The 25,008-nt window shown below is 41.2% G+C and overlaps 1 protein-coding gene across 3 annotated transcripts in view; it reads right to left on the reverse strand.

Annotated features, from left to right (window-relative positions):
• Positions 1-25,008, reverse strand: part of ube2e3 (ubiquitin-conjugating enzyme E2E 3 (UBC4/5 homolog, yeast)) — a 130,715-nt gene that overhangs the window by 103,854 nt on the left and 1,853 nt on the right. For all 3 annotated transcript variants that reach the window (XM_048534050.2, XM_048534051.2, XM_048534052.2), the window contains exon 3: positions 24,636-24,686. In XM_048534050.2, coding sequence (XP_048390007.1) covers positions 24,636-24,686 — 51 coding nt within the window. The remainder of the gene's footprint in view (positions 1-24,635; positions 24,687-25,008) is intronic.

Here is a 25,008-nt window from a genome sequence, read left to right on the forward strand (position 1 = left end):
AGATCAACTTAGGTAAAGAACTCCAAACAAACAAGGTCTGATCTGCTATTTTGAAATTCCAGCATTCAGGACAATTCAAATCTTGCAAACATGAAATATAAAAGCATGAACAAATAAAACCACATTTTTATCATGTGGATTAATGATAGAACTTACAAATAGTAAACAGGAGTAGCCTCAAATATAGATTAGATGTATTCCTGGAATACAGCAAATATTCTTGGGGGTAATCAGGGAGACCTTCTGTAATGGCAGATATTCAATTTAAGAACACTACCTTCCTAGAATAACACCTTCCATTTTAAATTTTTGCACAGTTCATGTGCATGCCCAACCATTAAGAACAAACCACAGATTTGCTCATCATCATTTTCTTCACCAACCAATCCAGTTAACGCTTTCTTCTCACAACCCTCCCACTCACCAATTTGCCCCCCCTCAAATCCTCACTTTTTTCCCCACTTGATGCACATTTCTTGAGTCCTCGTTCACAGCAATTAAAGGGAGGGAGCAAGGATCAAGAAAAATGGCAACAAGTGGCAAACAGGAGGCTCCAACAAACTTGTCCATCACATTTATTCTAAGTAAAACTTGATCGACTTAAACATGATTTGAAACATTTAACTGCAAAATGTGGTCATCAGAGGTGTAATGAGAAAGCAAATGCTTTAAGGGCTCACAAATGTTAAAAATCTGAACAAAGGTACTCAACCAAATATGTTTGAAAGCTACTAATGTACTGTACTTTCCAAATGTAGGGCAATTATTTTCTGAAAAAGCCATCCACAGCACAACCCACGTCCGCTGGAAAGGAAGTGGCTAATAAGCAAAGCATTCACTGCAACTTAAAGTTCAACAAAGTTTTTTTTTGCTCTTGTTCTGAAACCAACAGTTATACCACAAGAGGAATGACAATCAAGGAAAACATGCTACACACACACACACACACACCAAGTATGTACAGAGAAAAAAGGTACAGTAATTATCATTCCCAAAGCAAGCTCATCATATCAATACCTGGAAAAACAAACAGCTAATGCATATTCTTACAAAAACAGAGGCATCTCGAGAACAGAGCTAATGGGAACTGCAGATGCTGGAGTGTCCGAGATAACAAAGTGTGGGTGGATGAACACAGCAGGCCAAGCAGCATCTTAGGAGCACAAAAGCGGAGACCCTTCATCAGAGAGAGGGATGGGGAGAGGGTTCCGAAATACATCGTGAAAGGGGGAGGGGTAGGCGGACCAAAGATGGATAGAGGAGAAGATAGGTGAAGAGGAGAGTATAGGTGGGGAGATAGGGAGGGGGTAGGTCAGTCCAGGGAGGACGGACAGGACAAGGAGGCTGGATGAGGTTAGGTAGGAAGGAAATGGAAGGGCAGCTTGAGGTGGGAGGAAGGGATAGGTGAGAGGAAGAACAGGTTAGGGAGGCCGGGACAAGCTGGGCTGGTTTTAGGATGCAGTGGGGGAAGGGGAGATTTTGAAGCTTATGAAGTCCACATTGATACCATTGGGCTGTAGGGTTCCCAAGCAGAACCTTCGGGTGGCATCATTATGCACTGCAGGAGTCCCAGGATGGACATGTCGTCTAGGGAATGGGAGGGGGAGTTAAAATGGTTCGCGATTGGGAGGTGCAGTTGTTTGTTGCGAACCGAGCGGAGGTGTTCGGCAAAGCAGTCCCCAAGCCTCCGCTTGGTTTCCCCAATGTAGAGGAAGCCACAGCGGGTACAATGGACACAGTATACCACGTTGGCGGATGTACAGGTGAACATCTGCTTGATGTGGAAAGTCATCTTGCGGCCTGGGATGGGGTGAGGGAGGTGGTGTGGGGGCAAGTGTAGCACTTCCTGCGATTGCAGGGGAAAGTGCTGGTGTGGTGGGGTTGGAGGGGAGTGTGGAGCGGATAAGGGAGTCCCGGAGAGAGAGGTCTCTCTGGAAGGTAGACAAGGCTGGGGGATGGAAAAAAAGTGTCTTGGGTGGTGGGGTTGGACTGTAGATAACCAAAGTGTCGGAGGATGATGTGTTGTATCCGGAGGTTGGTGGGGTGGTATGTGAGGACGACGGGGATTCTCTTTGGGCGGTTATTGCGGGGGCGAGGTGTGAGGGATCTGTTCAACCACTGCGGTCGGGGTGGGGGGGGTTGGTAGTTGTTTCCATCCCCATCTTGTCTGCCTTCCGGAAAGAGCACTCTCTCCAGGACTCCCTTATCCACTCCACACTCCCCTACAACCCCACCACACCCAGCACCTTCCCCTGCAACCACAGGAAGCGCTACACTTGCCCCCACACCTCGTCCCTCACCCCCATCCCAGGCCCCAAGATGACTTTCCACATCCAGCAGATGTTCTCCTGCACATCTGCCAATTTGGTATACTGCATCCACTGTACCCTTTGTGGCTACCTCGACATTGGGGAAACCAAGCATAAGCTTGGGGACTGCTTTGCAGAACACCTCCGCTCGGTTCGCAACAAACAACTGCACCTCCCAATCGCGAACCTTTTTAGCTCCCCCTCTCATTCCCTAGACGACATGTACGTCCTGGGCCTCCTGCAGTGCCATAATGATGTCACCCAAAGGTTCCGCCTGGGAACCCTACAGCCCAATGGAATCAATGTGGACTTCACAAACTTCAAAATCTCCCCTTCCCCACTGCATCCCAAAACCAGCCCAGCTCGTCCCGGCCTCCCTAACCTGTTCTTCCTCTCACCTATCCCTTCCTCCCACCTCAAGCCGCACCTCCATTTCCTACCTACTAACCTCATCCCGCCTCCTTGACCTGTCCGTCCTCGCCAGACTGACCTTTCCCCTCCCTACTTATACTCTCCTCTCCATCTATCTTCTCCTCTATCCATCTTCGGTCCGCCTCCCCCTCTCTCCCTATGTATTTCAGAACCCTCTCCCCATTCCCGTCTCTGAAGAAAGGTCTAGGCCCGAAACGTCAGCTTTTGTGCTCCTAAGATGCTGCTTGGCCTGCTGTGTTCATCCAGCTGCACATTTGGTTATCTCGGAATCTCAAGAACAGGTTGACACATGAGTTTTGACACTGGCCTTGCAAGTCTACATTCATTTCATCCCACACAAATAGAATCAAAACTGCTTCTGTCCAATGGCTGAAGATTTTTAAGAGTTTTGGAAATCTGAATCCAGTGTCTAGTAGATATAGGCTTCAGGATAACATTACACTAACTTGACATCAATTGACAGAATCACTTTAATGCCAGGAAGATAATTAGTACGGAAATAGAAAATGCTAAAATGATGCAGTTGACTTGCTATTTCACTGCAAACCACAATCGAAATCTGATGAGATTTGTCTGTTGATACTGGGTGACTAAGACATTGTCCAAGCAGCATCATCCTTCTACATTAAGAAGTACTCTGCATACACACACACACACGTATTTCAAATAAAGGACAATTCTAAACATTCACACCATTCATGTCTACGGCACCAAGATCAGAAACCCAAATTTTTAACTGTCACGCTGCATACACACAATACTTGGCACTTTGCACTAAATTTATTACACTGATTGCCCAACAGAATCCCACAAATCACAAACTCTTTCTGTATATTTCCCAATTCCCCTTCAACAAATGAATCCCAAAACTGCTTAAACAAACCAGGAAATTATGTTTTTCTGTATCTTTGCTATATTTTTTGCTCCTTCCATCACACCAAATTATCTTTTGTTTCTTTTAACTGGCACTCTGCACTGAGCACACCAATTCTTTCCGCTTCCAATTCCTTTACTGCATGTCAGCTGTTCAGCATCCAGTTTCAAATGAAACTTACATTTCCTCCAGTAAAAACCATGCAGACTAAAACCTTAATCTCTGGCCTGTCCTACAATTGTGCCAGTCATCAGCCAGTTTGCTGTCCAAGTGCCAGTCTGGATCAGAGTTGCACACAGACTGGTGAAATTGCAGCACAAAATGAGTTAACAACCTTACAGCCTCTCCACCACAAACAATGCATACATAACATCATGTATCTCTGGGCCAGCCTCAATCTATGTGCTCCAAAACTGTCATTTCAAATATTTGTTGCCTCCAACTCCATTGGCTTTGATAGTCTCCTGGTCAGACTTTTATCCTATGTGTTCGTTTTGAATTCCACCAGGACCACCTGTCTTCAGGCTTCATTGTAGCCTTGATTAAAACACAGACAAAACACCTGAATTCCACAGGTGAAGCATGGAAGATTATCCTTGAGATCAAGATAGAAGAGGTGTTATACCAAGTGTGAAATAACCAGGAAAAATTACACTGACTGGAGTGACACCTGACACAAAAAAAGGACACCAGTCTTTATTCAAATCAATTACCTTACCCTGCATGAGCTTTTAAGGGCAGTGTATTGGAAGAACATCTTCAGCTGCTTCAACAACCTACGTATCCCTTTCCCTACAATGAAAACATCCAAATTGGGGGATATTCCATTATGAACACACAGTCTACTGTTACATTTGCAACTGTGCATATCATGAAATAATGTTCACATGTTGCAAGATCTGGATAGTAACCAGTAAGTAATATTCATTCCACACAAGCAGTAGGCAATAATCATTTCAGATTGATGTGCATCAAGCCTGGACATTAAACAAATTACATTGCTGAATCTCCGCACTATCACTGTCCTTGGTCCTGCAATTACATGAAGGATGATGTGAACCAGCTCCAAGCTCTCAGGACCCAGTGGTACTGTTCCTACCCTGGACTGGGAGATCTAGGTTCATATCCCACCTGCTTCAGAGGTGTGTAATAATATCCCCGAACAGGCAGATTGTCACAAATAGGTCACGTGAAATTAAGGAAATAAAAACTGCGGCCGCTAGAAAAACACAAGTGTGAGGCTTCTGCTGCAACATTTCCACCGTTTACAAGTCAACAGTATAATGGACACTCTCCACATGCCTAGAATTTGTCCAACACTATCCAAGACAAAGCAAATCAATTAACAGACATTCTAGATTGCTAACAAAAGCCACAGTGAAAAAGTGAACGTAATCCATCCCTTTTATCTTTTGCATTTTAAACTGAATATGCTGGAGTTGTGATTCTATTGATGATTGCCATGTCAAGTGACTTATCAATTAGCAACATTTTTCTGGACAAATTACAGCATGCAAATGAAACTTCAATTTGAACCATATTATCTTGCAAACATTGATATGCTGCAACAAAAAGTTCCAAACATTACTTGAGCCTCAAATGTGGCTAAATTATAATAAGGAACAGAAATGATATTGGAAAGGAGTGATACTAGTAAAATGAAAATTTTTTGCTTACAATATTAGGTTCAACTGTTTACAAACTGTTAAGCTAATTCTGGTTCGAAGAGTTGCTTTTCCTTCATAATGGAAGCATTTTTTTTAAAAACAAGAACATTCATCTTAACCATAATAAGGTGACATTAGATTGTTAGTTAATCCAGATTAATGAACAACATTAGCATTTGAGTTGTAAATTAAAATGTTGTGAAATCTTACGTTGGCACACCTTTATATGACAGTACTCGGGGCATATCATTTTCATGTTTTTAATGCAGTTCCTCAGCAAGTTCAAGTCCTACTCATTGCAACATATAAGCTAACCATGCTGAGAAAAATGGTGAATTGCAAACAGCTTCCCAAATAGGCATAAAACAGCCCATGGTAACACTTCTCCTGGTGCCTCTCTATCAGCTCTCAATCATTTTGAGCCTAAAACGGAGAGACCTGTAATCAGACCTATGATCTCAGCCTCGTTAAGAAAAAAAGTTCAGAGTTTGAATTCTAAACTAACTGCAATTGGGTTTCATCTATTTGCATGAAGGTGTATCATAAATGGGTCAAAGAGCAATGACTGCTGACTCCTGGAGCATTCATGGAATTTCACTACACAATGGGGTGGTGTGCAACAGGAAATTAAGCCATTAGCTTAGCAGATGTTAGGGCAAGCAATTTTTTTTTCAATTGAGTTAAAAGGTTTTTGAGTTCAGTTCAAGAGTAGTCTCTCTTAAAACAAGTGGTTGCGCATAACAGTTAAAAGGATAAGTTCTCTCACTCGAGGGGTTCTAGTTTGTGTAAATGTCCAGGTTAAAAAGGATGTGTTTGGTTAGAACTCTAACGATTATTGAAGAACTGAGGAAGTCTAAGCTCTACGAAGTTTGAGTTGTCAAGGGAAAAGGGCTTGACGCTCACATAACCGAAAATGAAAAGAAGCACTTAAGTCCAAAATAAAAATTTGAAAAGGATGGATAATTTTGATGAATTTTGATTAACTCTAAGATGGTGGTATCTGGGAATGGATAGCATTGCACAATGCTAGGTTTTTGAATCTTTAAAACTGCGGATAAAATAATTTCAGACTTATAGGAACTGCAGATGCTGGAGAATCTGAAATGACAAGGTGTAGAGCTGGATGAACACAGCTGGCCAAGCAGCACCAGAGAAGCAGGACAGCTGACGTTCCAGGCCTCGACCCTTCTTCAAAAATGGGGCAGGGGAAGGGGGTTCTGAAATAAATAGGGAGAGACAGGGAGGCGGATAGAAGATGGATAGAGAAGATAGGTGGAGAGGAGACAGACCGGTCAAAGAGTCGGGGTTGGAGCCAGTAATGGTGAGTGTAGGTGAGAAGGTAGGGAGGAGATCCGTCAGTCCAGGGAGGACGGACAGGTCAAGGAGGCAGGATGAGGTTAGTAGGTAGGAGATGGGGGTAGGGTTTGAGGTGGGAGGAGGGACAGGTTAGGGAGGCGAGCTCGAGCTGGGCTGGTTTTGAGATGCAGTAGGGGGGAGGGGAGATTTTGAAGCTTGTGAAGTCCACATTGATAGCATTGGGCTGCAGGGTTCCTAAACAGAATATGAATTGCTGTTCCTGCAACATTACGGTAGCATTGTTGTGGCACTGCAGGAGGCCCAGGATGACATGTCATCTGCGGAATGAGAGGGGGAGTTGAAATGGTGGGCGACTGGGAGGTGCAGTTGTTCAGTGTGAACTGAGCGTAGGTGTTCTGTAAAGTGGTTCCCAAGCCTCCGCTTGGTTTCCCCAATGTCGAGGGGGCCACAACGGATGCAGTATACCATATGCACAGCACAACTGGAAGGTTTTCTTTTTTGAATGTAATAAACTTATGTTCAATTGTTAAAACCAAAATTCCAAAATGACACACTGACGGTTCCATTAATGACCACCGTGTAAAGTTGAAAACAAGATAAAACATGATCTATCAAACCCAATTTCATTGTGTGATTTGACTTATCTAGCAGTAACATGAGCTAGGAATGTTACATCAGCATATTACTTAAGTTCCTCAGTGTAGACGTCATCAACCCAACAACATTCAACCGAATTTCCCACCCAAGTCTGATGTGAAAATGGTCATTGATAATTACATGGTGTTCAATTTGTTTTCACAATTGCTCAGATGGGTCAACATCCATGCTTGCTTGCACTGCTAAGTATCAAGCTACATTCCTGTCAAACAAGTCCCAGGCAATAACAATCATCTCTAACAAGACAGACTAAACACTTACTCCATTACATTTAATGCCATTATTGTCATGAGAAAAAGTTACCACAGGACCATAGGGCTGATCTGTGAACATAGAACATAACAGCACAGTACAGGCCCTTCAGCCCTCAATGTTGTGCCGACCTGTCATACCAATCTCAGGCCCATCTAACCTACACTATTCCATGTACGTCCATCTGCTTATCAATGACGACTTAAATGTACCTAAAGTTGGCGAATCTACTACCGTTGCAGGCAAAGCATTCCATTCCCTTACTACTCTCTGAGTAAAGAAACTACCTCTGACATCTGTCCTATGTCTTTCACCCCTCAATTTAAAGCTATGCCCCCTCGTGCTCGCCGTCACCGTCCTAGGAAAAAGGCTCTCCCTATCCACCCTATCTAACTCTCTGATTATTTTATATGTTTCAATTAAGGCACCTCTCAACCTTCTTCTCTCTAATGAAAACAGCCTCAAGTCCCTCAGCCTTTCCTCGAAAGACCTTCTCTCCATACCAGGCAACATCCTAGTAAATCTCCTCTGCACCCTTTCCAAAGCTTCCACATCCTTCTTATAATGCGGTGACCAGAACTGTACACAATACTCCAAGTGCGGCCGCACCAGAGTGTTGTACAGCTTCACCCTTTGTTGTGGCCATTTCGGAGGCACGGATAGAGCAGGGACAGGAATGGTTGTTACAGGTTCCAGGATTTAGATGTTTCAATAAGAACAGAGAAGATGGTAAAAGGGGCGGAGGTGTGGCATTGTTGGTCAAGGACAGTATTACGGTTGCAGAAAGGATGTTTGGGGACTTGTCAACTGAGGTAGTATGGGCTGAGGTTAGAAACAGGAAAGGAGCGGTCACCCTGTTGGGAGTTTTCTATAGGCCTCCGAATAGTTCCAGAGATGTAGAGGAAAGGATAGCAAAGATGATTCTCGATAGGAGTGAGAGAAACAGGGTAGTTGTCATAGGGGACTTCAACTTTCCAAATATTGACTGGGAACACTATAGTTCGAGTACGATAGATGGGTCAGTTTTTGTCCAGTGTGTGCAGGAGGGCTTCCTGACACAGTATGTAGATAGGCCAACAAGGGGCAAAGCCACATTAGATTTGTTAGTGGGTAATGAGCCTGGCCAGGTGTTAGATTTGGAAGTAGGTGAGCACTTTGGTGATGGCGATCACAATTCTGTTATGTTTACTTTAGTGATGGAAAGGGATAGGTGTATACCACTGGGCAAGAGTTATAGCTGGGGGAAAGGTAATTACGATGAGATTAGGCAAGATTTAGGGAGCATAGGATGGGGAAGGAAACTGCAGGGGATGGGCACATTAGAAATGTGGAGCTTATTCAAGGAAAAGCTCCTGTGTGTCCGAGATAAATATGTACCTGTCAGGCAGGGAGGAAGCTGTAGAGTGCGGGAGCCGTGGTTTACGAAGGAGGTGGAATCTCTGGTCAAGAGGAAGAAGGCGGCTTATATGTTAGGATGAGATGTGAAGGCTCAGTTAGGGCACTTGAGGGCTACGAGGTAGCCAGGAAAGACGTAAAGAGAGAGCTCAGAAGAGCCAGGAGGAGACATGAGAAGTTGTTGGCGGATAGGATCAGGGTAAACCCTAAGGCTTTCTATAGGTATTTAAGGAATAAAAGAATGACGAAAATAAGATTAGGCCCAATCAAGGATAGTAGTGGTAAGTTGTGTGTGGAGTCAGATGAGATAGGGGAAGCGCTAAATGAATATTTTTCAACAGTATTCACTCGAGAAAACGACAATGTGGTCGAGGAGAATACTGAGATATAGGCTACTAGACTAGGTGGGATTGAGGTTCACAAGGAAGAGGTATTACAAATCCTTCAGAGGGTGAAGATAGATAAGTCCCCTGGGCCGGATGGGATTTATCCTCGGATCCTCTGGGAAGCCAGGGAGGAGATTGCCGAGCCTTTGGCATTGATCTTTAACTCGTCACTGTCTACAGGATTACTGCCAGATGACTGTAGGATAGCAAATGTGGTTCCCCTGTTCAAGAAGGGGAGTAGACACAACCCTGGTAATTATAGACCAGTGAGCCTTACCTCAGTTGTTGGTAAAATGTAGGAAAAGGTTATAAGGGATAGGATTTATAATCATCTAGAAAAGAATAAATTGATTAGGGATAGTCAGCACGGTTTTGTGAAGGGAAGGTTGTGCCTCACAAACATTATTGAGTTCTTTGAGAAGGTGACCAAACAGGTAGATGAGAGTAAGCCGGTTGATGTGGTGTATATGGATTTCAGCAAGGCGTTCAATAAGATTCCCCACAACAGGCTATTGTGCAAAATGCGGAGGAATGGGATTGTCGGAGATATAGCAGTTTGGATCGGAAATTGGCTTGCTGAAAGACGACAGAGGGTGGTAGTTGATGGGAAATGTGCATCCTGGAGACCAGTTACTAGTGGTGTACCGCAAGTGTGACCTGATAGCGATAGCTAACTGATGGTGGATTAACCAGAGAGCCACGATGCCTCAGGTAATGAGTACAGTCAAGAGGGTGGGATCTTCCTGGTGACTTTAAGCAGCATGGGAACTGAACCCCTTCTGTCTGACTTGACTCTGCATTGCAATCCAGATGTTCAGCTAACTGTGCTAACCCAAACCATCACGAGAGCCTCCATTGTTCATTTCCTGAGGCTCACCACTGACAAGAAATTCCACTCAATCACCGATCTAAATATTGTGATTTCAACCATATTTTGAAAGTATGTATTCTGCAACACGATATGCTTTCTCACTCAGCACAGCCTGTCCACCATCAGTAAAAGACTCAAGGCAAGGATGTCATGGAATATTTTGCACTAGCCATGCAGTGCCAATACCACATCCTCCATCAAGTTCATTCCCTCCACCACTGCATAACAGCCGGGACATACATCATCTGCAAGATGCAGTGCAACAAATCGGCAAACCGCGTTCAATTGCATCTTCCCATGTGCTCCATTACCTGTGAAGGCAGGGCATCAGGTACATGGCAATACTATCGTCTGAAATTTTCACCAATGTGACACAACATCCTGATGTGGAAACAAATTTTTTCCTGCTTCATTTCTAATGCAAAATACAATGTTTCAAGAAAGTAGCTCACCAGCACTACTTACCCAAAGAAAACTTGGATGGGCAACAAATACCAGCAACACACTTAGACTGGGAATTAATATATTAAATAATACATTAAAATGGGAACATCTTTATTGGTATTACAACGACTTTAAAACATTGCTGTTTGCAAATTGTCTGGCAAATTAACAGACGCTATAAAAATAAATGCACTTTGTTGCCAAAGAAGCCATTTTGGATCTTAAGAGGTTTTGAAAGGCACAATATAATGGCATTTCCTTATTTTCCATTGGAGTCAGCATTTATGTCTCAAGAGGATATCAATTCCATCCTGCCAAAAATGCTCCATTTCATTGGTTGCAAGTGTGGCACACACTAATCATTATGTTTCGTACAGAAGTGTCAAATCATGACTGAATCAGTATACAGACAGAATTCAATTACTGTTGTTTCCCCGACCCTAAGATACTCCATTGCCAATCCTGAAATTACGATAATCTTGCTGACCCCAGAGCTTGCTTTTTGCCCCCCACTTGCCTTAATAATAACAGCATCTGTAGTCTTAAATTGTGTAGACAGGTTAAGAGATGAACGTGGCAACCCACATTAACAAGTTGCTGATAACATCACACGAGGAGATCAGACATTTTACATTTCAGTTTTCCAATGAAATTGCTCCTAATTGTCTCAGGTTTCGGGCATAACTGCTCAGTTGGTCTATGCTTTTAAGGTTGTTTCTCAAAGTTACACAGTAACCACTGTGTACGACATTACAGTTGCTTGTTATTGGACCTAAGAATTTCAACATTGGTCAGTCACCATTTAAAAGTCATACATCCTTTACATGACTATCTTAAATCTTTTGTGTCCATACAGGGATTTCATTATGCTTCAGAAATTTGCAATGCTGCAATTTCACCTTCCTTAAGGTGCTGACCCCAGTGTGAGATTTTCCCTGTTCTGTGTACATAAATTAGAATTCAATGAGTACAAGCAGTTACAACAATTTTCATATTTAACTGTTACATGTCCCATGGCATTGCTCACTGCTAATCATGGAATTTCTTAATTTGTGACAACATTGGTATCAAAGCCCCATGGGAATAACATCTTGGCCACAGATTCGTAATAAAGTATTACTTGATAGAGGTGTACAAAATGACCAGAGGTATAGATAGAGAAGATAGCCAGAGACTTTTTCCTCGGGTGGTGGTAGCTATTAAGATGGGGCATAGTTTTAAAGTGAGTGGAGGCAGATACAGGGGAGACGTCAGAGGTAGGTTCTTTACTCAGAGAGTGGGAGGGGCGTGGAATGCATTGCCGGAGAGGGGAGTGGAGTTGACCTCATTAGGGGCATTTAAGCAGCTATTAGGAGGCATATGGATGATAGTCTAATGTCGGGGTGGAGGTTAGACAGACCTTCGGATTGGCGTCAAAGTTCAGCACAACATCGTGGGCCGAAGGGCCTGTACAGTGCAGTACTGTTCTATGTTCGAAACAATGATATAGAATGTTTACAGGAACAAAATTCAAATCTACTTAAAAAGGCATCTGAATGTGGAATGACAGCATACTTGTCTGTCAACATCCAATGCTGTTAGTTATGGGATTGATTACATTACACTAACTTGGTTTATATTCAAGAGGCATATTTTTAAGCTAGTGTTAACCGTTCTTAAAAAAAAATCCAACTTAGTTGCCATGACGAATAATAGAGAGCTTATTACACTCCAATTAAGGTAATTAATTACTTTCTTGTCCTATAAACTTACTGAATATTCAGTATCCACCAGCCCCACCCCATTCCATGGAGTCTTGAGTTAATTGCACTTGCTCAGATCCAACAAAATAAAGCTAGCTTAGACACTGAGATTCAGTGGAATAGAAGGTCCAAGCCCTTGGGAGGATGCCAAACTGAAGGCATCAAAAAGACCTTTATAAAAGGATAACATTTGTACAGTTAACAAAAAGAAAAATTGCTCCAACATTTGTCTTAAACATTGGAAGCTTTACTGACATGATAAAAGGCTATGTTTTGTTTTATATAAAAAGAACAAGGGACCGGCTTAATTTATGGGATTGCAGTGAAAACTCAAATGCAAGGAACAGGGACTTACAAAGGCAAAAATGTTAAATGTTCCAAAGACATAAACACAAAACAGGCAAATAGGAATTGCATGCAGGCCAGATTAATTATCAACATCTCCCTTCTCCAACGGAACATGGAAAAGGAGCTCTAGTCCGAGTTAAAATTGCTGTCAATGTAAGACTTAGTAGAACTAGGAAGGGTCGCACAGATTGACAGCTCTGAAAGAATGCCAATTCTTTTGCTTCATGAGGAGATAGTTCATTCCGATGGAAGAAACCTGACGTGGCAAAACTAAAGGATGCAAAAAGACAGCAAACAAGAAGAAACATTATTTGCAATTGTAGATTTATTTCACGGTAGAAATATCCAGAAAACTTAAAAGCTATGACATGTGCTGTCACCAAATCATCAACTTTGCATGACTTTGAACTGAATGGTGACTTTGCCTGTTGATACATGTCAGATTCACTTATTTTGCAAGTTGTCCATTGAAGCCAGGAAACCAAACAAACATTCTTTGCAGTGAAAGCAAAAAAGGGAGGAGGGGATAAAAACTTGCATGGATCAATCTGATGAGTGAAGCATACAAAGGGTTAGGTAGTTCTTGTTGCTATTTGTCAAATATTGAACCTAACCGGACACAAGCAAAGCAGGAACTTGAAGCTTTGATTATAAACAAGTATGAACTCCTTATAAACACAAGAGTTTTAAGAAGCATTTATAGTGAGTTATAAAATATTAAAATCTGAATTTACACATACGTCCAAAAAAAAAATTAACTGCAAGAGAACCAATTTCAGTGGGGTAAGAATGAATCTGCTCTAAGTAAATTGGTACCAAAAATAAAAATCAGCAGGCCAACTGGAACAAACATCTCAGATACACTGATACCAGATTCCCACAAATGGGAAGACACTGCAAGAAAAAGTCTCCCTGTGTTAAAAGAAAATAATTAATAAGATGATGCATAAATAGGGTGCACAGGACAAATGTTAGCCAGAACCTGGATGAAAACAAAGTTCTTTGGAGACGATAAGAAAGAAACCAGAGGGAAAAAACGTTGTGTGTGAAGGAGAGACATAGCAATTTGCATAAAAATCAATTCACAACTTTTTACTGGCATATTGGTACAACGGGTGGATCAATTCAGTATCAAAAAAAGGAATCTTGGTATGGAGACAGAGGACTTGGACAGGGGACAATGAGGAATTTGCATCCACATGTAGGAAAATAAAGGAAAATGAACATGAAGCAGGAGATACGAGTGAGCCAAAAACAGATTAAGACGATCCTTCACAAAGGCTAGCTTTACTTAAAATTACTAATTCACCAGGACATAATTGATGCCTCTGGGAAATACCAAAAGAAATAAGGTCCAAATTAATAGAATTAATCCAATCTATTAGTCCAGAGTTGGTACCATAAGAGGGAAGAACTGCACATGTTATAACATGGTTCAAAAATGTCTAAGGATACATCCAGCAAATGGATGGCAGTCACGTAATCTTGGTAGTGGAATAGCTTTTAGAAATGATTCACCAGGACACCTTAACAGGAGGATGAATTATGGCAGCTGGATCGAAGTGTTAGGACAAATTTTGTTTTACCAATTTGACAGGCATATTTGAAGAGGTAACAAATGGTTCAAGGAGGCAATGCTGCTTATGCATTGGATTTATGAAGTTTCGTAACGTCCCACATTACAAACATGCCCATCTAAGTAAATTCATAGAATATGAGAGTCATTGGCTGCACAGATACGCAGTTCATTGAATGACTGGGAATAATCAGTGAACAGCTGTTTTCAGCCTGGCAGAACAGGCAGACTTGCAGCAGATGGATGTTATGCAGAGAAAGAATGTGAAAAGTGATGCTTTTCACATCGAAATGTAAGTGCAGGCAATGCAAAACTAAGCACAAACTTTCTAAAGCAGGTGCAGAAACAAGTACCTTGGAGCACGTGTACAAATTGTTGAAGGTGGTTCTACAGGTTGAGGAAAATGATAAATACAGCACAGCAGGTTCTGAACTAGAGGATTACAAACCCGTGACCTATACTGAACTTTGGATAAGACACTTTAGATCTCAATTGGAGTACTGAGTACAGTTATGGATGCCACATCATAGAAAAGACTCAAAGCATTCAACAGTGTGCTTAAGTGATTTATAAGAACATTGCCATGAATCAGAATATTCAGTTAGGAGGATAGATTGAACAAGTTGGGACTGTTGGCCTTGGAGAGATGGTTGAGAGGAGATTTGATACAATTTTTCAAATTCAGGGCTGGACTGGATACAGAGCATAGGGAGAAGCTGTTCTTACTTGTAAAAGCAATGAGCATGGGAGATCACAGATTTAAAGTGATGTGCAAAACACAAAAGGGTAATGTGACAAAAACCATTTTCACACAGCAAGTAGTTAGGGTAGGAAATGTACTGTCTAAAGTTGTGGTGGAGGCAGCTTCAACTGAAGCATTCGGGACGGCATTGAATTCTTTTTTGGATCATAATGGGGTGCAGGGAGATGGGGAAAAAGGCAAGAAATTGGCATGACGTGGCGTAGCCAGTGCAGGCAGGATGGCTAATGGTATGGGGAAAACAAATGAGATTGGCACCATGAAGTGAAGCTCATTTGAAGAATTGGTGGCAGGCATAATGGACTGAATGGCCTCATTCAGCAACATAACAATTCTGTGATAACTTTGGTTGTGACTCTGGGCATCACACTCTAGGTTGGCTGGGAAAACATAGTGAAAGTGTGGAAAAGATGGAGGAGAATGGCTCCAGAAAATAGGAGCTCCAGTTGCACAGATAACAAGGAGAATTTGAGACTGTTCTCCTTGGAGAGGAGAACATTGACATGACTTTGCCAGAAGGCTCAAACTCATGAGATGTCTGGACAGACTGAGTCGGAAGAATGCAGAATGATTAAACACCAACATAAATTTGGGCTGAATATCAAAAAAAGTTGCATTAAATGAGGAATATCCTTCTCGATCAAAAAGCTTTTAGGTTTGCAATCACTGTCTGAAAAACTCAGTGGAGGCAACTTCAATTGTCGCTTTCCAACACGTATTGAACAGCTGTCTGAAAAGACAAAATTTGCAGGGCTGTGGGGAAAAGTAAGGCTAGTAGGACTAGCCTATTTGCTCTTGCACAGACCTGTGTCAAATGCAATTAGACACCTGCACTGTACATTATGAGATCTTTGGTTCTAGGCACATAAGAATACACAAAGTGCACAAATGCGGGAGAAAGCCCAAGATGGACTCAATTGCATCAACAGTGTTAAGCAGTGGACTTCTGAAATGAGAACCCATTAAATCAGTATACCAATATACTTGCACAGAGCTTCCCAGTGGCTGTATGGTCCTGCAGCTTTAAGCAATATTGATATACATCTTTGTCTGACAGAATAGACATTTAAAGAAATGCCAAAACAAAACTTTCATAGCTACCTACTAACCTCATCCCACCTCCTTGACCTGTCCGTCTTCCCTGGACTGACCTATCCCCTCCCTACCTCCCCACCTACACCCTCTCCACCTATCTTCTTTACTCTCCATCTTCGGTCCGCCTCCCCCTCTCTCCCTATTTATTCCAGTTCCCTCTCCCCATCCCCCTCTCTGATGAAGGGTCTAGGCCCGAAACGTCAGCTTTTGTGCTCCTGAGATGCTGCTTGGCCTGCTGTGTTCATCCAGCCTCACATTTTATTATCTTGGAATCTCCAGCATCTGCAGTTCCCATTATCTCTAAAACTTTCATACATTGCTTCAGGCTCTCTTTCAAAATTTCAGTTACAAATCCCAATCCATCAGAATACACCACAGTTCAAGAAGTCAAAATATTATTTACGCTTCTTTCTGTTGAGAAAAATTCAACATTGGCATCAAATTGTTCTATTTTTCACAAAACCAAACTCAAAGCCAATGACGACTTGCAGTAGACAAAAAAATTCAGCTCTATTCTTAAAGAATTACATTAAGTGTTATAGAACTATATCTTGCAATGAACCAGAATTAGTGCCAAGAACAAGGCAGCATTTCGGCTTTCTTGTGGAATTTATAAAGTATTTCCATATGCAAAATAGAAACTAAACAGCTTAAAACATAATCATCACTTGGTATCAGAATAAAATCACGAACACCGCATAAATGAGTATGAGTGATAAGTGAAAACTAGAAGCAACACGTTATCATCGTTCACAATTTGCCAACATAGTCATACAGCTTTTTTTCAAAATTATATTAATTATTTTACACAGGGGTCTTTCAGTTGAAAAAGACAGTACAAGCAGATATCTCAAAATGTTCGATTACTCTGGTGATTTTGTACAATTACACAATAAGAAAGATTTTTTGAAATACTCTTGACCTGTTCTCACTTTAGTAGTGAAAGGCACTGTTGAAGCTTTGCGTCTTATAATTTTCAGGACAACTTGTAAAGGGGAACAGTGCGTAAGCGTTCTATGAGAAAAGCATGCCAATTGGTTGACAAGTGGACTTTAATTGGCAAGATGCATTCCCATGAAGATTGAATCAGTTTGATGATAAGTGATAAATTATTACCCAGTGTTATTTAAATTTACTTTTAAAAACCAGGCAGATCAACATTGTTTGGTCAAAGCAATGCACTGAGAAATGAAGCAGAGAGAAATGACAATTTTACAAACAACAGACCCACGTTTGTTGAGGTGTAGCTTCCAGTACTTGCAGGTGAGCTGAACTGCAGGCCTGGCTGAAAATCTTTAATTGCATGAGAGTGTCATTCCTGGCATACAAGATAGTGGATCTAACTACTGTTAAATACATTGTGAAGAACCATTTGTCTTTTGCACATCAACAATGAAATTCATATGCAACATTACTCAGTTGTGCGATGGGTACATCTTTTGGCTTAACAGCAGCAATCAGTTAATGGCACACAACACTCGCTGCTACATAAGTCATGGCTTGAAACACAGTTTCAACAATTGCTCAAATTTTTGAGATAACTTGCTCTTCAATCGGAGTTGGATCGTTTACTTTTCAAGATAAAAACTTGTGGCCTCTCTTGGAGCCAGTTGAGAAATTGGCCGGATGGTTCTCCAGTCTTATGGAACTGAATTCTACCTTTGCTGGGCAACATGAGTTGTGATTCATGCAGTTACATGCAAGGAGATTTGCTTTATTGGCAACCTCTAAGTCTTGAGTTATTTTGTTTTCCATGAAAGCTTGATGCTGAAATATGGTATTTCAAACCCAGTTTGCAAGATAATGGACACTCTGTATGTCACAAGTGAGTATGTCACAAGAGAATGTGAGTGGTCCATCTCAAAAAGATGAATTTGAGCAAAGAATAGAGTCTACTCAGGCAGGCAAGGCAATTCTGACATGCAGTTGCAGATTCAAATGTAACAATGCATCAATCACGACATGGACATATGTGAGCAGGCGTTAGCTGTCATTCTCTTTAAGGCCTGTTTCTCACAGAACTCAACAAATCCATTTGAAAGAGCTGAGCCAAGAGGGAATCCCACAGCAAAAACATCTATTTGGGTCAACATGGTATTGTTAAAACCAAACTCAACTGTGAGATCTGTACAATGAATAGTGGGTCCAGATTGCCATGATATACAGCAATCCAAACGTCTACATTCGGCAGTACATTAGCTTGTCAATCTTCATCAAACTGATGTATTCTCTATCTTTTAAACAATTTGCACATGCTGCTCACACAGTATAAAAGTGACATTGGTTTTGACTTGGATATCCTTGCAAATTGTCCTAAGACGAAAAGCTTTGTCAAAATTTCTTTTCAGCATCTCCAATTATCTTGAGGTGGCTCAAACAGTGTGCATAGGTAAAAAGTGAATCAAATCTAAGACTGAAGTGATGGAAAGCAGCAGCCTAATTCAAAAAGATGGTGTTGTCAAAGTACACATACTTGGAGAAAAAGGAATCAAGGGCTCTCAGCCTGAATTCTATTCACCATTGACTGAATAGGATGGGGAAAGTTTGAGGAACCAATGAAGGATAGCTGAAGCAGTGAAGCCCAAGCAGTGACACTGTTCCAGCTGTCATCCATGGACAGTGACATGATGCTGGGCACAGCAGCCAATCACTCTACAACAGGAGCAGCAAGGGAGTACACGTGGTTGAGGGAAACACACATCTGAGCCAAGGCAAGAACTTGCAGCTCCTGGAAAGAATCCTCTTTGGGTAACTCTGGGCCTGGACAAGTTCAGGCGACAAGTTCAGCAACAGAGCAAGCACAGAGAAGGAACAGCATTAACACTGATGGACAAGTGAAGCTCAGCTTCATCAAATTCACTCTCCACCTGAGTCACTCACACCCCAACGTGATGATCTCAGTGGCGTGTCATCACCACCTGACATCACAATCCACATGTGCACATGCATAGGAGCCATTCTGGTGTTACGGATAATCACTATCTTTTTCCAGTGATACTCAAATTCACTAATACGAAGTCATTCTTACTAAAGATGAAGGCATGGCAGAATAATTATCCCCACTTACCCTCCAAAGAAACATCCAAACAAAAACTAGCTTCAAAAAAAGTGCTGTCACTTGAGATCGCCATGTCTGAGACATTTATCGTAAAGTCCACTCATTCTCTGGCAGCACATGCAACCTGAGCCAAAGACCAGTGACACAAAACAGAAGGCCGCATGACAACATTAGAATGAACAAGCCCAACTTTGACAAATATTACACAGGAATGGGGATGGAAGAGAAATAACCAACTCTCACTGCAAAGTCGCTTTGCATGCTTCCTGCTTTAGACTTGGACGAGATAATCGGTTTTGCCATTACAGCCAAAACGGTGAAACAAGCCTTATTTCTCCTTGAAGAAAGGACAGGCTTTTAAAAAATAAACAGTTTTCAGGTGAAAGATTTCACTACGTTGAACAGCACAGACCTAATCGTAAAACCAGGGAATGTAACAAGACCCTCCCCTCCCCCAAAAAAGTCACTATTTCACCATGACATTAAACTACAGAAATCAGCTATTGCATTTTCTACAGGGACATAACATCAAAAATTGCTGGGTGTGAATTACCAAGGAAGGTTGAGAGGTTTTGACTGAGATCAGAAAATAAAAATCTTGCCAATATGTTTGAATAGATGGTAGCTTGGGTTGTGGTTGGTTCGATCGACAAGCAGCTTCATTAGTTCGCACAAGTTTCGTTACCCTGCTGGGTAACATCATCAATGTAGCCTCTGATGAAGCACTTGTGTTTTCCTGCCCGGTTTTTAAACTCTGAGGTCTGTTGGAGTTGATTATCTCATTTCTGGTATTTCTTCACAGTGATGTACGCATAGGGTCTAGTTTTATGTGTTTATTGATGGCCTTCTTGGTGGAGAACCAAGCCTGTAGAAATTCCTGTGCTTGTCTCTGTTTGGCCTGTCCTAAGATCCTGATGTCGTCCCAATCGAGCAGGTGGTTCTCCTTATCCGTGAGAACAGAGTCGAGTGAGTATTGGTCATGTCTTTTCGTTGCCAATTGGAAGTCATGTATTCTTGTGGCCAGTTTCCTTCTTACCCATTATGGACAGAGCCAATGTGATATACAAGATTCCATGCAAGGACTGCAACAAATATTACACTGGATAGATAGGGAGGAAACTGGCCACAAGAATACACGAACACTAACGAGCAACAAAAAGACACGACCAATACATACATTGCCATTCAGAGGGCTAAGGAGAACCACCAGTTTGATTGGGGCAAAACGAGGATCCTAGGACAGGCCAAACAGAGACCAGCACTGGAATTTCTACAGGCCTGGTTCTCGATCAAGAAGGCTATCAACCAACACGTAGAATTAGACTCAATACATCCCCTACTGTAAAGGAAAAATGGAAATGAAGTAATCAACTCCAACAGACCCCACAGTGTAAATTCCAGGCAGGAATACACAACAACGCTTCATCGGAGGCTGCACTGATGGTGTTACCCAGGAGGGTAATGAAACGTCTGTGAACTAAACAAACCAGCGTGGCGAGTAAACCAACCACAAAAAACTTGCCATTTCCCTAAAACATGAATAATTGGAAGAAAAAAGAAGTTTCCTGTAAAACGAAAAAAAAACCTTAGGGTGACAAGGGGATAGGATATTTAGTTTGTATCAAGTTTCAGGCAAGTTTTCATGACCCAAGTGAGCCAAAAGGAAAATCTAAAAAACATTTTCAGAAACTAGATAATAGGTCTTTTTTAAAAAAAGATCAAATCTTCAGCCTGGTCACAATGCCAACCTCCGTCTCAAGTGTATAACTGGATTGTTATACGCCAAACCATGCCCATCTTCCTTGCAACTTGATGTCTTAACTTTTCCAATTTTGATGCCATGCTTGCACAAGAATTAAACTGCCCCACCCAAACAACAAATTACATCCTATGCGACTGATACCAAGGGATACTAGCCTTTCAAACTGGCGACAGTCTTTGAAGAAGTTGATCCACGTAAACGTACCCTCCAACTCCCTCCTACCATCCAACTAAGTGGGATTACCCACAGTTTTTATTCAATGTCCAGTTGTACAGAAACAATGTCTCACAATGGCTTTCCTTTGCACAACAGCAATTTCCTTGTTTCCTAAAATTCTTCAAATTCTGGCATCATCCTCTTTAGTCACGTCAGCATCACCCTTACCTAGTCTAGAATTCTCTCAAGACCAACAAGCCCCTTTCCTCCTTGAAAATATATTTAAAACCTCTCTCTTCAACTGAAGTTTTTAGTCTTGTTTGTGGTTTTTTCTTCTGATTACATTCCTCTGAAGTACCATAGGATATGAATCACATCCCATTAAAATGCAGGTCCTTCTAATGAAAAAGAAAACCTGCAAGGAACTTTACTTTGGATAGTACACTGAATGAGAGAGTGGTGATGGCACAGAATGTGGACATTCAACCTGTTGTCTCCATGTTGAAATTCTACAGAGCAATTCAACTCATATCACTTGCTGTTCTCTCTACACCCTACTCCATTTAGCACTGTCAGTTTCCTTGTGAAGAGAATGAGCCTTTTCCTTACCTAATACCTTTGTTGACCTTGTTTCCACCACTGTCACGCAACACAAGGCAGATCCTCACCACCCCATGAAAAGACTTCTCTTCTTTATTACATTCAATTTGTGCCTGCTAATGCTCAATACTTGCACCAATGGTAATACTTGGTCCCCATTTAGTCGAAGCAAATGGCCATATCTTCCTGACACAACCCAGTCAACAGTAAACTGAATTCTCCCACTAAGAGAGACACATTTTCCAAAGATTATGTCATTGGATATCCCTTTGAATTTAAGCTTGATGCCAATGCTGCAGTCATTCTCCAATTTGACCAGTTGTCAGGGTTGAAAAATAAAAAACAGCCACAACCTACAGTTATGCAACCACATGGCATTGGTAGAATGATTGTCAAGGGAATTAGAATGCTACAAACTACGCTGCAACACAAGAGGCATTAGATATTCAAATATACAGTCATTAGTTCACATTCGATACTCTTGATGTTTAAATCTCTACTTTGTTCACAAGTTAGGAATGCCATTCGCTCCAAGAACCCAAAAACAGTTGTCAAAACAATTGCTCAACGATAAACCCTTGTCAACCACCCAGTCAAAAGACAAACAGTAGAATTATTTTCAGGCTTCCTAAACTCATTGCAGAATCCTAAAAGAAGACAGAATCTTTTTCATGGTTACTACAGTAGCATAATGGAAATGTTTCATCCAGCTTCGAAGAAAGAATGGCGAGCAAGACCAAAGAGGCACAACTGATTTTGACAAGATAAAACAAGTCACCAACTCTGTTACCTGTCAGCAGTATTGTATTGAAGGGTGGACAAAGAGTCCACTGTGTGGGCTAAGGACACATATTTCGAGCACCAACACTTAGCGGGTGTAGACAGCTTAATTGTGTGCAGTGTAGTCTAAGACTGGTCATCCAAGCTTCCCTTTCAGAAGTGCATCAGAAAGAATGCATGAGGTACACTTGGGCATTTCCAGGCAAACAGCCATGGTTCAGTTAGCGACATACTTTCCAGAGTTTATAAGAAATTGTGAATCTCAAATCATTATGCAAAATGAAATTATACACGGACAGGTATATGGGGCAGGAAATGTTGAGAAGGATTTGGACCAAACAAACATAGGCAAATGGGACTAGTTCAGGTCAGAAAACATGGTCCGCGCAGACGTGTAGGCCAAAGGGCCTCTTTCTGTGCTGTATGACATTTATAAACATGGCTAAGAAAGGCTTGCCAGCCTGTCAGCTTGTTCAGTTTGTCAGTCTATCGGAATGTAAACATTTAAAAAAATGAACACAATTTAACCTATATTGAGTATCTCAGAGTACATGTAGAAATGCAAAAATTGTCTCCAAAGCACAGTGAGATCTGATATTTTAAATGCGTTCATTGCTATTTTATTCAAAACTGGACGTTGAGCTCAACGCCTTATAACGTCAACACGGACATTCACATCAACAAATGTGTGCCTTCAAATTTGTTTAAAATCAAGAAACAAGGGGTGAATAGGACATTGCTTTTAGGCTTGTGGGGCGCCATTCTAATTATGCTGATATCTTGTGAAAATTACAAAGCATTGAGAGAAAGTATTGTTTTGGTCCAGGTTTAAACCCAACTTGAGGTCAAGCCTGACACAAGGACCTCATTTGTGGTTACAACTGACAAATTCTTCAACTTGAAATTTGCCTTTGAAGGCCAAATTACCTGATTAATATAAAATATATATATATATATATATATATATATTTAATAATAAAAATCCAACATTAAACACAAACTTTCAAAATTCCAACAAAAGTTCCCATTTCATGCCAAAAAAAAACAGCAGCAATCAAATAGCACAACACAGCAATGTCGATTTACATTGGTTTGAACTAGTTAATGGGTCAAAGGAAGGAGAACTCAGATGTCGTAAAGCCAACGGATTATTATCAACATGACACCTTGTTTTGTTACATTTTTCTCATGTACTGCAAAGGTCAGAATAATAATGCAGAATAGAAACAATTACTCTTTTTTTCCTAAACCTGGATAATTGTGGAAATGGGTCACAAAGTTTCTTATGCCATTTCCATACTTCTTACGGATTCAATATTTGAAAGACAAAAATCCCCTTACTTACATTATAAAAATGAGTTCTCTTTATTGATTTAGTTTATTATTACCATACGCACCAACATACAACAAGAAGTACTCTTTTACGGGCTATCGAGGCAAATCATACTTTTTATAAGAACATCAGAGTTATAGAATGGAGTGCAGAATACAGTGTTTTCAGAATACAGCGTTTTTCAAAAAAAACAAAAGAAACTTCAATATTTCTCAAAAGCATAAATGAAAGTTTACAATAAAATCATTCATGACATTCATGGACACAAAAATTAAAACCTCTTGGAATCTGAAAAAAACTTACTAAAATAGATAACCAAAGTTCACTTTTCTGCCACAAGGAACTTGAGTTTTCAGGCATAACAACATTGGCCGTTGACAGCAACTAAGTGTGAAAAGTCCTACTCCAAAGGATCAAACTCCAATGCAACCAATCCAGTGGCTACAGTTAAAGTAATTCTCTCTCCCCATCTATATATTTATTTTCCAGCATGTATAATGTAACAATCAACTTCACAGGCAGATAAACCTCCGAGAACATTAAACCTTTTAGACATCTGAAGGTATCAGCATGCTTTCAGGCATTCACAGATGCCCATCATTTACTCTTCCAAATATTTATTATTTGCAAACCAATTTATCATTGCCCATAAATTTATGCCCCTTCTCCTGCCCCACTGAAGATATTAATTGCCTATCACAAGCCTCTGTGTCCAGAAAACTAGACATGTTTTCACTGGCATGACACATTTACTTACATGGCATCACTGTTATGCTACTTAATCACATTTTGCAAAATGCTGATTGATCAAGATCACTTACCTGCAGTTTGGAGGCGGATCCAATGTGATTTCTGCTAATTCCTTTTGAATTCTGAAAAAAGAAATATTCAGTGCAAAATACTGTGCTGCATTTAGATGTAAAAGAACGATTATAGTGCCCTCTATCACCATCCGTTTCTCAGCAGCTCACCCAACTAGAGTGGAAAACATGGCTGCTTCCTCTTTGTTCTCTGCAGCGTTAGACCCAAATCCCATAACAGGACAAGTTTCCACAAATTTTCACTACCTGTCGCTTTCCAATTTACACAATTCAGCTGAAAACTGGTAAAAGGGTATCCCAAAGATGCAAACGAAGAGAATTCATTCCGCTTAAGGGCGATTTTCCACATTTTTTTCTCTTTTCAAGCTTATAT

Source organism: Stegostoma tigrinum, chromosome 7, assembly GCF_030684315.1.
Source record: "Stegostoma tigrinum isolate sSteTig4 chromosome 7, sSteTig4.hap1, whole genome shotgun sequence".
Classification (NCBI taxonomy): Eukaryota; Metazoa; Chordata; class Chondrichthyes; order Orectolobiformes; family Stegostomatidae; genus Stegostoma; species Stegostoma tigrinum.